Source organism: Saccostrea echinata, unplaced genomic scaffold (genome assembly GCF_033153115.1).
Source record: "Saccostrea echinata isolate AGI-Se365-2 ecotype Australia unplaced genomic scaffold, CSIRO_AGI_Sech_v1 ptg000022l, whole genome shotgun sequence".
Lineage (NCBI taxonomy): Eukaryota > Metazoa > Mollusca > Bivalvia > Ostreida > Ostreidae > Saccostrea > Saccostrea echinata.
The window spans coordinates 6,415,001-6,431,548 of NW_026889771.1; the positions used below are offsets into that span (position 1 = coordinate 6,415,001).

General features: G+C 32.1%; 1 protein-coding gene across 3 annotated transcripts in view; it reads right to left on the minus strand.

Annotated features, from left to right (window-relative positions):
- LOC133190301 (2-oxoglutarate dehydrogenase complex component E1-like) overlaps nucleotides 1–16,038 on the minus strand; it is a 26,198-nt gene extending 10,160 nt beyond the window's left edge. The window contains exons 1-17 of one of the 3 annotated variants that reach the window (XM_061325843.1): nucleotides 15,993–16,038; nucleotides 15,424–15,892; nucleotides 13,478–13,618; nucleotides 11,699–11,801; nucleotides 7,332–7,438; nucleotides 6,756–6,910; nucleotides 6,478–6,624; nucleotides 5,813–6,083; nucleotides 5,390–5,518; nucleotides 4,380–4,559; nucleotides 4,038–4,190; nucleotides 3,457–3,676; nucleotides 2,902–3,052; nucleotides 2,508–2,650; nucleotides 1,711–1,889; nucleotides 1,411–1,482; nucleotides 972–989 (exon numbers count right to left, since the gene is read on the minus strand). In XM_061325843.1, the coding sequence (XP_061181827.1) occupies nucleotides 972–989; nucleotides 1,411–1,482; nucleotides 1,711–1,889; nucleotides 2,508–2,650; nucleotides 2,902–3,052; nucleotides 3,457–3,676; nucleotides 4,038–4,190; nucleotides 4,380–4,559; nucleotides 5,390–5,518; nucleotides 5,813–6,083; nucleotides 6,478–6,624; nucleotides 6,756–6,910; nucleotides 7,332–7,438; nucleotides 11,699–11,801; nucleotides 13,478–13,618; nucleotides 15,424–15,621 (2,367 nt within the window). In that variant the 5' untranslated portion in view covers nucleotides 15,622–15,892; nucleotides 15,993–16,038. Of the gene's footprint in view, nucleotides 1–971; nucleotides 990–1,410; nucleotides 1,483–1,710; nucleotides 1,890–2,507; nucleotides 2,651–2,901; nucleotides 3,053–3,456; nucleotides 3,677–4,037; nucleotides 4,191–4,379; nucleotides 4,560–5,389; nucleotides 5,519–5,812; nucleotides 6,084–6,477; nucleotides 6,625–6,755; nucleotides 6,911–7,331; nucleotides 7,439–10,941; nucleotides 11,042–11,698; nucleotides 11,802–13,477; nucleotides 13,619–15,423; nucleotides 15,893–15,992 lie in introns of those variants that run through there. The other 2 variants (XM_061325844.1, XM_061325845.1) reach the window with 2 other exon arrangements.
- Nucleotides 16,039–16,548: the final 510 nt, after the last annotated feature.

The following is a 16,548-nucleotide window of genomic DNA, read 5'->3' on the forward strand; positions in this document are numbered from 1 at the left end:
CATTGAATGAGTGTCTGATAGAATTAGTCTGTAATTAATATTGTAAAGGGCTCAATTTCAGAATAAATGTGTAAATTACTTGATTATCTAGGTTGCACATAATCCTGAATTTTATATTCATTATCGGTAAATTAATTAATTACCTAGGAAAATTGTCTATGGAAATATTTGTTTTTATTTTTAAAATATTTAATCAAAGATTATTATCACATCTCTTATTAGGTTGATAATTGTAATTAAGTACACATATTGAAATCTAAACAGTATACGACTATCCTGCCTTTGGAAAGATGACTGGTTCCTCAGTTGGAGCTACTATAAATTTATTAAATTATTAAATTTGTTAAAATCATATCTTTCTACATTTTAATCAATTACTTATTTCAAACATTGACAAATATCAAATGGAATTCCTTATTGTACACCTACAAAAGCCTTCACACAATTTTACTTCCAATATAAGAATACCTACGCTAATCCTTTAATGAGAGTAGGATGATGCATATTTAAAATAAACCATATTTTATTTATTTTATCGAATATTCGAATATATTCGAATACTTTCATTGAATATTCGAATATGAATTTTTGACAAAATTGACATCCCTAGTTACAAAACAGATTCACCCCCAAGATGCATGAACTGACAAGGTTTGATGATCATAGGCCTAAGTTTGAGAGATATAACCCTGACACAAAAAAAAGCAAACAGAGGGGCAGACAGACGGACCAGTAGACAGACAGGAAATCCTATAATATTAAAAAAAAAATATGGAGATATGAAATGGTTATATGAGTTCTTATTTTTGTTTGTATGATTTTTTTTTTGTAAATCAGTATGCAGTATTTTATAAATAGTAACAAGTTTACTACATTTAAAGAGAGGGTAAAGGACTTGAATTGACATGAAATGTAATGATGGCTTTGAGCACAACAGCAGAGTAATGTCATTCCAGTGTGTACTGATTTACCTCCAGTTTTTGTAGGATCTGTAAAAGTACATTTGTTTGTGCCAATATTTGAAATCAGTTTTCTATTTTCAACACATAAAGCCACTTTTCACTCTCTGAGCATTCCTGACTGAACTGACATTCTTCGTGTATAAAGACCATATGAAGCTTTAACAACATAATTCTAGCCAGAAACAGTGATAACTATACTAAATCAAACACTGTGTACAAAATTTACATGTACATCCTCAATGATCGGAATGTTATTACACTGACGATTAGTAAACTATATATTAGGAGATGCTTGGGAGCTTTTTATTTACAAATACCATCACATTTTAACCTGATTAAATGAAAGACTACATTATATTTACAATCAGCAGGTTACATATATATATAAACCTATGAAACCTACACCAGAGGCTAGATACACTTATAACCCTGTACTGGCATCACTTACCAGCTCCTGACTAGGATCGTCATTAGACATCTGTAGAAATCGCTCCAATCGAGCACTCGAGTGTTCAGGACCCTACAACAGTGATTTCCAACTTGATAGATTACATTGAAGAATAATTAAATTTACTTTGAATATACTAGAAAATATTGTTACCAAGATTGTTAACTACCTCAAAAACTATTCTTTACCATTTCCCGATTTTGTACACTGGTTTGTCTATACGATATAACACTGGAACATCTAATACCATGTTGCTCGAACAAACAAAATATTTTTTGTCATACTAATTTATCTACCTACCATGCCCTCATACCCGTGAGGGAGTAAGAGGGTCAATCCAAGTTGTCTGACCCACTTATCTTGTCCACAGGATATAAACTGATCAATGATTGGCTGAGCTGTGTTAGCAAAGTCTCCAAACTGGGCCTCCCACAAGACCAGACAGTTAGGATCCACCTGACTAAAGCCCACCTCAAACCCTACAACGTTACATAAATAACATCACATATTCTGGATAACACAACTAAATAAATTGAACAACTTTTAAATATTTTTTTCAACAAATTAGAATTTACACCTTCTTTTATAATAACTAGCATGACCAAAAATTTTGTTTAGATAATGCTATTAAAAAAGTTAATCAATTTATTTTGCAATTACGATAAGTGGGTAACTTTATAAGGAGTAGCTACATCAAACTACTGAAAAATAAAATTTTAGCATGTATATACTGTACTTCAGAGAGCTCAAGGTAATAAAACCCATTCCAAATTGAAAATCCATACATTTCTGAGTGAAAAATAAAGCCAATACTGTAGACATACTTCTATTACATGTGGGATTAATTTTCAAAATGTACACCGTCACAAATTTTCCATGGAAATTGTCACAGCGTTTTTTTAATTTCATTTAAGGCAGAGAAAGACAATCTAAGATATCCGCATTATTTTTTATCTGTGGTTTGGACAGAATTTGTGTTTCCGTGGCATTATAACCTCCTGTAAAAAAGTAGGTAACTATACAGTAACTGTGTGTGTTCTTTAAAAGCTGACATACATGTGTAAATAACTGTGCTATGTGACTAATGCAAGACGTACCTAGCACAGCATACTCAGACAGAGAACTGTTACACACAGTGTAGGGGGCAGGCTTCTTCCCCTCAAACAGACCATCCAGGTCATTGAGCTGACAATATGTCTTCTTGTCAATATTCTGATCATGAATCACATGATGACGGTGACTAAAAATAAATTGTAAACACTGACCTCTATATTTAGTTTTCTGTATCAGGAGGAAATAAAATGCTGCAAACATGGTTTTAATAAAATGACTTTTAATAATAACTGTAAAATAGTACTTTTCACCTCAATAATGCTTTCAATTTCATAATCATAGGTGCAAATTGGCAGAAAAATTACAAAAAAACTCCATTACAGAATGCTACCAGCCATTTTATAGCTCATCCATTAATGTATCTAAAAATATACTGACCTGAATGTCCCTCTCTCTACATCCTGACCACTGAGTCTCACTGGGTAGCCATCAATAAGGAGGGACATGTAAGCTATAGTCTCCCCCAGGGCCCAGTCCACGGTTCTCTCCTCAATCATCTTCATCCGGGCCTTAAGAACTCTGCTCAAACCTGAACAAACATTTCCAGCAAACCATTATTTTCTTTCAAAACCTTATGGAACTTACAAACATAAGGCTAGAGATTCCTCTGAATAATATTTTCATATTCTAAAAATATTTACATTTCTTCTACATTTCTATTTGGTACAGCACTACAAGGATTAGTAACTTTACTCAATATCATAACAGGACTTTGACTAATGTGGGTCATAAATTAATTTATGCATGTATGTTATTTCAACTCAAATTCTTAAGTTATAAATTACTTAAATATGACATGCACACTGGAACGTCAATCTTAATTCGGCTAAAATCAGAAAGATTAGTATGATTGTTTCAGCACTGATCCCAACTAAGGCCAGAAGGAACATATGCTAAAGACTACAACTTCTTTTCAACAAGATTCCTCCTTACTTGTGTGAATGTTGAGATCATCAGGGACAGAGCTGGCCTGGACACCAAGTTTACGTACAACCTCCTCGGGTATCCCCGTAGGTGCCACTTTCATCTGGTCTTTGTTAGTGAAGAAGTCTCCCCATGGTGAGTCCAGCCATTCACTGTTCTTATTCACCAGGATGTTCTTGGATTCATCATAAGCTTTCTTACAGATTTGGTCATACTTCTCTATTTCATTCTATAAATACATATGTGATAATACAAGCGAGTGTCCACTTGGATGCCGTGCATGTACCACCACTGATTGAAGATGTACATGTTGCAAATTGCCCAAGTTAAAATTTGATTTTACTACACTTGTCAGTATTAATGTATAATATATTCCCCATTATATTAAGCATGAGAACTGGATTGTTATGTATGATTTTGGCATCAGGAATCAAATTATTGAAGACAATGAAATCAAAATTCACCCTTTCAGTAAAGGAGTTACTAATATGTGTGATGCTGGGATTGAGAACAGTGACGGTTTCAACCTCTCGATTAAGACTCCGGAGTTACTACATGTATTAGCCAGAATGCCAAACAAATGTACCCACCTTGTAATCATCTTTGGTGACAACCCCTGAACTGACAAGCTCATCTGCATACTTCTCCATCACTGGCTGCTGTTTCTTTATGGCTTTGTACATGATAGGTTGAGTTACATACGGATTATCATTTTCATTGTGGCCATTTCTTCTGTAGCATACCTATAAGTAATTAATAAACTAATGACTGACAATTCAGGGTTTTAGGACAGATTTTTCTATCATTTCCCAAATAAATTTAATATTGTTGAAATAACTTGGTCTGCAAAATAAAATTTCCATGCTCCTGTTTTTTTTTTACAGAATCATCTGTGTAAAATGTAAATATTTCACTAGAAATTAAAAACTTACTAGATCAACTACCACATCTTTTCCAAATGTGGCCCTCCACTCAGCAGCCACCTTACACACATACACCACCTCCTCAGGGTAGTCAGCATTGACATGGAAGATGGGGGCATTGATCACCCTCCCTACATCAGTGGGGTAGGGGGAGGATCTCGAAAAACGTGGATCTGTGGTAAATCCAATCTGTAAATCAAACCATCTTAACTTTTATATGTGTCATACACATCAAAATCCATTAGAACTAAATATTTTCTATTCAAAAGGATACTCAGGGTGATTACTTCCTAATACCATTTGCCACAATTGAAGAATTAAAAAACTGTATTTTTATATAGCATGTTTCCACTTTCTGGTCATTTTCCCTAGAAAATCCATTGTTTTATGTAGAGTGCACACCCAAACAAGAAAACAAATTGAGACATAAAAATCATTTTTAATCCACTTATTAGTATACTACAATGTAGAAAACTTGAGTATTTTTCTCCATCATACTAAGTAATTTGATATGATGATACCACAACAGGAAAAAATGAAAGATTAAAATAAATATCAGAAAAATTTTAAGACACTTATTTTGAAATTGGCCTAATTAAAATGAGATATATATATATATGAACTAAAAAGTAAAGACATCTTGCTGTATGTCTAGTTTTACATGATTTACTTGCATTTTAATTCATGTCAGAGTGGGGTACATAACTTTATGAGATCAAAAGTTGTTTTATGCTTTTGACATTTGATAGGGCAATTGGTTTGTTGCAAGTCTTCCTCCATTATAGACATGAAAATCAGAAATGCTTAAAATGTATTTGTAATAAATTTTTCTTCTGACAAAACCAATGCTTTGGCAAGGTCTTCACATGAAAAAAAGGTTTCCATTTGTTGATTTGTGTAAATTACAGCACCAGCAGAATACGCGTCAAAACTCGTCATTAAGTGTTCAGGGATAGGCTCCAATCGTGGCATTAAGGGGAAAAGGATAGAAAAGACTAAGTGGAATAGAATTAATGTACCTGATTGTTGACTACAATGTGAATGGTGCCGTGAGTGGTAAAAGCTGGTAAGTCACTCAAATGTAGAGTTTCATATACAACTCCCTGACCAGAAAATGCTGCATCACCATGTAAAAGAATGCTCATCACCTACAACATATATCAGTACACATATAAAAATTCAAAGCTGTTCCAACTCACTAGAATCTGTTATAACAGTTCTAAACTACATAATTTTATAAATTTTATCCCCTCAAGAAATCAATATCTATCAATTCTTAATTCCAAACCCTTTCATTAATCCTTTCTTTTTCTTTAAGGTCAAACAGAAAAATAATTTTACAGCAATATAATTCAAATACATGTTGAAGATTTTGAAGATAGATACTAATTGTGCAGAAAAGTCTTCTATCCCCACATTTCCTCTGATCTACCACTACCTACCCTTTTGCCATCAGTGTCTCCCATACACTCCTGTTCATGCCTAGTCTTGCCTTGAGCCACAGGACCTACAGCCTCTAAATGAGATGGGTTAGCCACCACTGCGATTTTGATTTCTTTATTTGTGACCCTGTTCAACCTGTGGTGTGACATTCCAAGATGGTACTTGACATCTCCAGATCCTTCATCTTCCTCATTCAATTTGGAGTCAAACTGACAGAAGATGTTCTCCAGGGGCTTTCTGCAGACATTGGCCAGTACATTCAGTCTTCCTCTGAAAAAAAAACAAAACATTAAGACTAACAGAGGTATGTCAGTGTTCCAATCATTATAAAAAAAAACATAGACAATCACTCTACTGTTATGTTCTGATGTGAGTTGAAACACATAGTACAATAAGGTGTTCTATATACACTTGATGTCAATTTTTCTCGTACCATAATAAAATAATCCCTAACTGAATAGTACACATTGACACTATGTTGAATTTTTCTAAGACAGTTTTTATTAAGACTAAATTAATAAAATCATAAAACACTATGTATTTAATAGGAATTAATAATTGTTTCAACCTAATGAAATAGACAAAATTCCTGAGCACCCAGAGACAAGATTGGACAAATTACACTGTACATGGTATCAAATAAAAACAGGTTGAATTTATATACCTGTGTGGCATTCCAATAATAAAACTCTCTGCTCCATACTCTGTAGACTTATCAATAATGGTCTTCATTCCTGGAATCAACACCTCACATCCCTCCAAACCGAAACGCTTCTCTGATGTCCACTTTGTTGACAGAAATTCCTCAAATCTAAATCAAAGTTTATCATATGTGTAAAATAAAATTAAAATACTAAAATATTTCCTAGTTTATCTTTTTTTTCAAAAGGAAACCGTGTTCGTCACTTCTTAAAGTTTGTCAATATAAAATTTTTCTTTCACCTTTGTGATCGAACAAGGCGAGCAAGAGTGACATGTTTCTCCTCTGTTGAAAATTCTCTGATTCTCGGAGTCTCAAACTTTTCCCTGATCCAGCGAGTCTGTTCCTCATTGTTGATGTGAGTATACTCAATTCCAATATGCTTACAATAGATGTTCTGAGAAAGAAAATTAAATCAACTGAGATTCTGTACATGAGAGAAGAGTTGTAAATTTGGAGATGACTAAATTTGGGTACCTTTGTCTCAACTAGACATATTATTAATTCCAATATACTTAACCTTGAATTCTAGGCTTGAAAAAAAATTGAGAACAAATACAATACTTATACACCATCACTTAACAACCATATGGTTGTAAAGACCTAACTATAACACTTGGAGATGTATACATTATAAGGGGTGTCTAATCCTAACACATACATCTAGTCTAGTGTAGACCATACAGTTGAGTACATCATATAATATAAGGGGCTTCTATCCCCCATATTGCATACACTTTCTAGCCTGGTGTATACCTTATAGATAGATGGTACATCACAGAATATCAGTGGCTTCTTCTTCCCTATATTATACATACCTCTAGTCTACGAATGATTTCCCCCAGTGACAGGGACTTCTCTTCCCCTCCTATGTAGGTCACACTATCATCAGGTAAGTAAAACTTCCTATCCAGGTCAGTCTCACCTAAAATATTATTGAGCATATAAGGAAATTGATAAAGTACACATTGTGTTTTGTTTGAAATACAGTGTATTGCTTTGGCACATGATACACCCATAAGGAACTCTGAATTAGGTACTATTGATCACCAAATTTTCACAATACCTTAGAGATATTTTATTTGGCATTTAAAATCTAACACATAAATTTTGTAAATTTTGATTACTGTTCAAAATAATCTTTAATATTACAAATATTCACGAGAATGATATCTATGCAAGCAAGCAGTCTCGCCTAATTATGAAAATAGTTTTTGTGAATAAAAAGCAATTTACAGTATGCTTTATAAATACTATCAGTAATAGCATTTCAGCTGTAAGCTTTATCTGGTTGACTTATATCTATTAACGCAAACATAAGTATGAAATGTCATGGTGACATATTTTGTGTTCGACTGAATCTCATCTCACTGTTTTCCAAATTTTTATCTCATACTGTGATATATGCTCTGATATGACAGATTTACAGACAGAATTACCAAACCATTACTCAATTTATGGAAGATAAATCTACAAATTATTTATAATTCCATACACAAGTATAAAGATGCAACTTTCAATAAATACCACACAAAGATATGATGTAAGTGAAAGAATATTAGTCATTCATTTATTATATAATATTGTGTATTTCAAATCATCCATCTAAATAAATTCATTAACTGAATAATTTACCATCTTAAATTTCTCATACATATTAACTTTAAAAAAAAAAATAATTGAGATAAAGTAAAGATATCACTATATATTGACTATGTGCAAGGAAATTGTGCTTTTCTTTCCATTTTGTAGACAAATATGTAGTACATACCAGTAATGAAAATAAAAAGTTGTATTACTTATCCCAATTAATAACTGCAAATATCAAACATCTATTAAGCTTGAGGAACAGAAATGCACATGAATATTCTTTGTACCATGAATATTCAAAGTCTTTTCATTACTTATTTCAAAGGACATTTGCAGAGAGCCATGAAGTTCTGCTTAATTTTTTTTTCTTATTTTTGCTTAAATCATTACTACTTCCCTGGAGGTCACAGGATATATTTTGATCTAAAAAGATGGTTTGAAAAAATCCTGTCCAGTATGTAATTTATATTGAAGGCAGAGATTTTTTAATGGGTGGTAAATCTCAGATGAGGGTGGGGCTTAATTCTACAGAAGTGAATGCCTCTAGGTCTAGCAGTCTATCTGCGGTCACGTTCTCTGCCAATTCCTATACACAATTTGTAATGTCACTGGGATGATTTTAAAATGAGTAAAATATTGGAAATGAGCAATTCCAATTGTTTTGATTTAAAGTGATTTGTAATGAAACACTGATTTTCCTTACTTTTTCAAAATGGGTTCAGGCTCAATAAAATTGGGAATTCTGATGCATCAAATATTCAGATTGGGATTTTTTTTCTCAAGTACATGTGTATTTCTTGCTTGAAACTTGATTGGGAAAATAGCAAAAATTTTGAAAACATCACCAGTATTTTACTTGGAAATAGGTCTAGTAACCATAAGTCTGACACAAAATGAAATACTTTTAAAATTAAGGAACTTGTGTTTATTTAAAAAAATCTCTTCAATCACATGACCAAAATCCAAGTCTTCCTTACAAATTTCTCACCTTTACATTTGATTTTAAGAAAATTTGCTTAGTGTTATAAAATACTTTTCTTTAAATGAAAGAAATTTGGCAAGAATGTAATCTGAATCTTGTTCATAAACTACCAATATAATGGTTATGAAGAACAGGTCTAAACAGGCATATAATGCACACATAAAAGATACTGCTACCAGTAATTTCTTCTTTTTATTTCTTAAAGAAAACATTTGCCTTAAGATGTTTTCTGACAAGTTCATCTAAATTCAATGAAGTTTCTATTTTTTTTTTTAAATAATCTCATTAAAAAAATTTAAAAGACAATTTGTTTTCAATAGCCCATGAGGATAATTCTTTTCTATGTATGTCTAAAATCTCACTCTTCACAATTCTTGACAAAAACCTACAGCTGTACCTTAGGAACATTCCCACTTCTTTTGTCCAATATTTATCATAATACAGAGCAAGCAAATATATTTAGTTTTCAACAATACAACATGGCCAACAAAAATTACACCTGAAGTAAATTTCCTGAAATAATTATGCTTTCCTTCTATTCCAAGTTATCTGGTTATAAAAATAAATCTCCCCTCCAGAGTGATGCAACAATTACAAGCATTAAGACATTATTACCTATGTTTATACAAAGCCCCAAGAGGATTTATTTCTTTTACCTTAAGGTACAAAGCCACTAAATAATTTCAAAGAAATTCATGAAAGTTGCTACTAAGCACTCTTACTTCAAGATCGCCTTTCCCTCCACATGCAGTAAAAGTTATCATTTCTGTCAACAGTCGTAATAATTAATGTAGGGATACATGCACATGAGAACAAATCAACCATCAAAGTACATCTATTTCTGAGTATTATGTAATACATGTATGTGTTATGTCTATCAAGATCCACTTCGATGTGTTGTATTTCAATAATCATTATGCATACTTAACAATTACTTGGACAGAAAAAGATGATAATGAATAACAACTTTATAACAGTGCAGTTTAACCTTGAAAAGAAACTTCTTAAATTTTCAACATGAAGTTTTTACCAAGTGCAAATTAAATACATATTTCTATGCCTGATCAATTCATATGAAAATCATGCATTTTTTCCTGGTTGTGTTTGACAAGCAAAACCACTAGTAAGAATTACTTGACAAACTTCTGTTTTTATTTTTTAAGTATTTTAAATTGCCTTTTTTTGTTGATTTGGCACACTTTAATCCTATTACTGTATCTAAAAATTTTTCCATAAAAGCAAATTTGAATTATATTCCATCCAAACCATATATCATGCAAATCTTTTGTGCATGCAGTTATTAAAACTTCCCCGATGCATGTTCCCTGTTACCAGATAATGATAAAACTATTTCTTTAGATCTGAATTAAAAGGACTACATTATCTAGGTAACCAGAAAAGTGCTGAAAATTACAACTCTAATATTGATAATATATAATTCTTTGCATATAAAACTAAGAGCTGTGAAATTCATTAAATGCTAAGCAGTTGATTAATACATGTATATGAAAGCTCTCAATTTAGAAGCAGGCTAGCTAGACCAAATGTAATTTTCTAAACATATTTCCTTTCTTTTGGTTAAATGTTTTTGTTTTGTTTTGTTTTTTTAATTTTTCCAAAATTATAACAGTTTATTTATTCTAAATTCCATTAAACATTATACTTCCAGTTATTGAGCAACAAGTATTAGTTAACATGCTAACAAAAATCTTCATTTGTTAAATTTAATTACATTAATCTTAATCAAATTTTGAAGATGGTTTACAATAGAGAGACAAAAATAACAGGCTTCAGTAAAAAGCATTACCAAAAACAATTACCACCACAACTGGGGGACTGGGATATTTAATTCTTACCAAACTGGAAATGATCATAAGCTAGTTCGATTCCCATGTTAGAAAATGTGTGCTTATTTATTCCCAGTGGATCTAAATCTGCGTAATGGTGACCACGCTCCTAAAGGCAAGGAAACAAAAGGGGACATAGCGTTAAACATAAAACTGAAGCTGGCAGACAATAAACCTTTTAGCATTGTCATTAAATACACTTGTAGCCACGCTAGAAGTAAGCTGCATGGTTCCAGTCTGCAGCAGTGGTGCTTAAGGAAATAGCATCCAGCTTGCTTTGCTAAAAAATGACTTTGGGTATGCTGTAAAAGCTACAAAATTCTGTCAACATTGTTCTATTAAAGCAGTCACTTGGGTACATCTATATAGACATAACTCATAAAAAGGCAATAAATATTTGCATTACTGTATAGTGCTGTTGCATATGCCATTAAAGTATTATGTACATAGCAAATGTTTGTTTCCAGAGTCATTTGGTAACTTTTTTTTCTTTGCAAAGGAACAACAATTAAAATGAAAACACCAAACAAATCAACAATTCTAATGGATAAGGAAAAGAAAGATGACATTTCTAATACATGGTGTCTACAAATAAATCAATGAAAAGTACCCCACATGCTTTAATATTTACCTACATGCAAATATTTATGAAAATCTAAGGAACCTGTACAGAGTCTTGGGATATGCATTGGTACATTCCAATACAGAAGTATAGGTGCTATTCAAAAGTACAATACCACATCTGCACTGTGTCATATATACCCACCAAAGTTGTGGGAGCTCAGCATAAGACTTTTGGGACATTCTGAATCCAGGTCAGCTGAATTTATCCCCAGGGGATCCAAATCGGCAATCTTATGTCCTCTTTCCTAGTAGTTGAAACATGGCATGATGTGTGATAATAACAATGAGGGTCTCAAAAGACCTTGATATGAAAACAAATACTGTATTCTCCCTATTAAGTGCCCCTACCCCTATAAGCACCTCCTGGAGCATTTTTCTGATTGTCTGAGAATAAGGACTCTCCTTTATCAACTTGTGGTCTCATCAGTATTTTCCAACTCTATCAGATCTACATGCAAAACTGATTGAAAATCAGAATATGTTTGACTAAATTGACTATGCCATTGGAGAAAGAGTGATTGACAAACTCTTAAACAATTTATTTTACCCACAAAACTTTTGATGGAAAGGGTTTATTAGGGTATAAACTTGAATTAACTTTTCACACAATCATTTAACTTTAACAAGGTCACTAAATAGCTGCCCCCTTTTTGCAATTTTCTAAACACCCAGGCACTTAATAGGGAGAATACAGTAACTACTTTATGAACCAGTGGATATTTAAATATTATGTGAACATCTTCAATAATGGCACTGACTGAATGATGAACACTGGTTCATAAAACAGAGATCATATATATACATGCACTGTCATATAGCAACAAATTTAAGACATCAGTTAGTATCAAAACTCAATTAATATAGAGGTATCAACTTCATTTCATTAATGCGAAAATTTGTAATGACTTTGTGTTAAAATATCGCCATATGACAATGTGATGCAATGCAGCATGTTGTAAACAATTCACATGACCTTGTCCTAGTTTCATTTCCCTGACATTTTCCTTCATGAAGCAGGATTGTGCAAGGAAAATAAAACCACAAATAGGTCATAGCAAGACATTATGTGTTGAAAGTACAGAAGTTATCCTATTTGGTGTTTAATGTGAAGTGTGAGAAAGGTATCTCTCAGACAGAGTACATCAATACTTTCTCAGACATCACACAATGTCAATTCTACCGAAATAATACTGATCAATGGTGACAGTTTTCTCCAGAATTAATTTAAAAGACTTAGTTGCTGAAATTACTTCTCCCAAACCCCAGAAAGAAAATACTCTGATAACAGTAATCTTTGCCATAAATATTCATGTAGAATTTCAGACCACTTATGTTTCTGTTCTTCTTAATGCTGCATTTAAATCACAAATCAAGCAAGCATAAAGAGATAGCAAATTACTGATGGCAAGATCCATTTGGTATACATTTCATCTATAATAAGAAAAAAAAATATGTGAAATAAGTGCACAAGTGTTGACAGTCAATGAGCCATGTTGAAACTAGGTATTCAAAAAGCTGATGATATGGCCATAGCACTTCCTGGAAAAGAATTTTCTTACAATGAATTGAGTTTATATATAGTCACTGGATGTTTTCCATGTCACTGGAGCATGAAACTGTTCAATCTGAATTAAAAGTTACAATAAATCCAAAACTTAAATTTACAAACAGGATATATTCATTTAGCATTTTACGTCTCCTTTCAAATAATTTGTTTTTCTTATAAATTTAGTGAAACATTTTTTTCTCTCTCTGATCATATCTACGACTTTAAAAAATTCACATTTAAGTACAAGAAAATATGTCTTTGAAATAATGTACAGATAATAAGATTGTTGCTTTTGAGACAAGTTTAGCTTGTTGACAATATTGACACTGTATCAGTCTGTTGCTAAGATTAGTTTATATATATATACCACACCTGGTAAGATCGGATGAGACTCTGTACATGGTAGTATTCTTGACTCTGTTTGTATGTATCTACAGAGGTTGAAGGTTGAGCGTGTGGTACTAATTGTGACGGACTAGTGAATTCTCCATGACGAAAGTAGGCATCCCAAGACTAAGACAGAAAAGAAAAAAAATCTCATTCAATTTCAGCATCCTAACATATCTGACACTTTCACATGAAGACGTCCTAATTTTTACTACACTTTAATCCTTAATTGTATGAAAATTTCTATAAAATGGGTGAAATTATAATTCATTAAAATAAATGATAAAACCCCTGAATCAAAATGACACACATATATATGTATCTAACATGTCTAATAAGAATGTACATATATACTGGAATGTAATATATTTCTTCATGGTTATCATGCCACTATTATGTAATTTTGTGTCCAAGATAATTTATAGTTATGTCACTAATGGCTCACTATTAAACACAATGCTTGTTCATGTTGTTGAAACTCCTAATTTAGGGAAGGATATTGTACACCTTTTACTATGGCAGGGATTTCAAAAAGATTTGAAACGATTTACAGTCAACTCGTACCCAAACCGAGTCGTACCCAAACAGTCAACACTATATAATGCCATACGACATGATGCCATAAAATTTGTAAAGTTTATTATAATTATATCCATAATGTTTATTACTTACCTGAAAAAAAGATTTTTAAAATGTAAAATTTACGTTTTACAATTTGTTGTTTGTGTGTTGTTGTTTTTATGTTTTTGTTATCTTATAGTGTGACAAAATCAGAGATAATAGAACTATTTATATAGTCATTAACAATACACATTAAGAAATAAAATACAAAAATCATACAAACTTATATATTTACCCTTGAAAACAACTAATTGTTTCTTTTTATGATTTAATTTTTGACATTTAAGCTTTGGGTACAAGTTGACTCTGGGTTTGGGTACGAGTCAGTTTGGGTACGAGTTGACTGGATACCTTTGAAACAAGTGGCGCTTTTACAAAAATAAGAAGTACTTGGGAGTTCTAAGCAATTTTATTAAAATGTTATCAAATTTTTCTTGAGGATCTTGACTGAATATTTTTGGCCAGTACTATTCTGATTTCAGCCGGGTAAAAGTACCAGGTATTGACAGATTTTGAAAGCCCTGGAGTGCTATGATAAATTACTATTTTATACATCTATTAAAGTGTTGTAATAATTTCAGAATCAAGTTGTTATTTCCAAAATTAAAAATTAATGTACAACTTATATCTTTACAAAAAATCTCATTATCTTTGATTCTATTGAATATACAACTCAACCATTTATAATTAATTAACTATATTCACTACTTTCATATTTGTTGAAAAAAAAGGTCAGTGTTAGATGGGTTCTGAATACCATGTGAAGTTGTAAAACAGATTTGAACACTTTCATGATGAAAAAGAACACAATATTTTATCAAATAACTTACCACAATTCATAAATATTCTTAGTGTAACCCTCAACTCAAAAGCCAATCTGTCATTTGATTTATCAAAATGATAAGATTTTAAACATTCTAAATATTAAATAAAATACTGAATGTAATTGTCAAGTGCATGTTAAACATGACATCTCTTTAACATGTCACATGCCCTATGACATAAAATCAAACTTAAACATGTTCATATTCAGTATTGTTTGCACTGACAATATTCACATGAATGTTTAAAGCTAAAAAAACTCAACTAGTGCACTAAACAGAAAAAGTGTGTATCACAAATTCATCAAGTCAACAATTTCCTGTCAACATTGAGATGAATATAGAAAATTTTTAACACTTAAAGACCTGTATGAATACAAGTCCTTCAGGTTTCCTTAAATATAATTTTCATAAAAAGTTATCACACTATCACAGAACATGTAATTTTCTGATTAAAAATCCAACAACCACTACAAAACCCTCATTCACCTTGTGCACACTTGAAGGATCTTGGAGCCATGCTTCATACATGTGTTCTGTGTACACAGATGAGCTGCCATTTAGAAACGAGTGTGTCGTTTGAGTCCTTTCTGGGATGATATGTGTACTGGCACAAGTCCTTTGAAGTAAAATTCCAAGGGTCTGTGGCTTGGAAAGACCCGAGAGAAACGTTTTTGCACGATACATTTTCACGTCTTTATGAAATGCAAGTGTCTTTTGGTGTGACAAAAACTGCACATATGCTCACGAGCCAGCGTGGCGATTTTCTACCGAATCACCACAGGCACAGCGTGGCTGATCAAAAAACCGCTCCCCCGGGCGGTGACTGTATTGTTTCCAACAGAAAAAAGTGTATGATTATACTTTCCAGACTTAAAAGAATACGTTGTGTACGTTACTGTCAAGGTCATGCAACAGGAGAACACGGGTAATTTTTACGGAAAATCTCCACAGATCGCTGAAAAACAGAATGAAATAAAATTTATAATTATGCATACAACAACTTTACATTCATTCAAAATGAAGTGTTCCTGTTTTCAAGCGACTCACAAACTTACAAAAATGCCGGACCGATAAAGTCCTTGCAGTAACTTTCTTCCCCAAACTGGGTTTGCAATGTTCTCTTTTATTGGATATTTTTTAACCAATGGAATAATACGGCACAATTTTCTCGAGGGTTATCTCTCTTCGAGCACTTGCGCGCTTTCTCCCTTCTCTCTCTCTCTCTCTCTCTCACATACATATTCAATGTATATATAATGTATATAAAAATATATGCATTTGATTATTACCCTTGCATACAATATGATTTTTAATACATTTTTACACATTTATTACACATTTCAGTATGTCTTATCTACGAAGTGTTGAGTAAAAATTTGCCCTGTGTAATCTTCAACATGGAGGAAGTCTTCATTATTAAAATTGTCACAAACTCACAATCCACATAAACTTTTCTTTTTTTTTGGTATACTTTAAAATTTTTATTATTTTTACTCTGCATAATTATCCAAAATGAAGCGCCGTATTTAATATAAAATTATTTATTGAAAAATATTTATATGAAAAATTCTCTTAGTAGAAATTTAGTATTCCTTTATGCGATGAATGGTC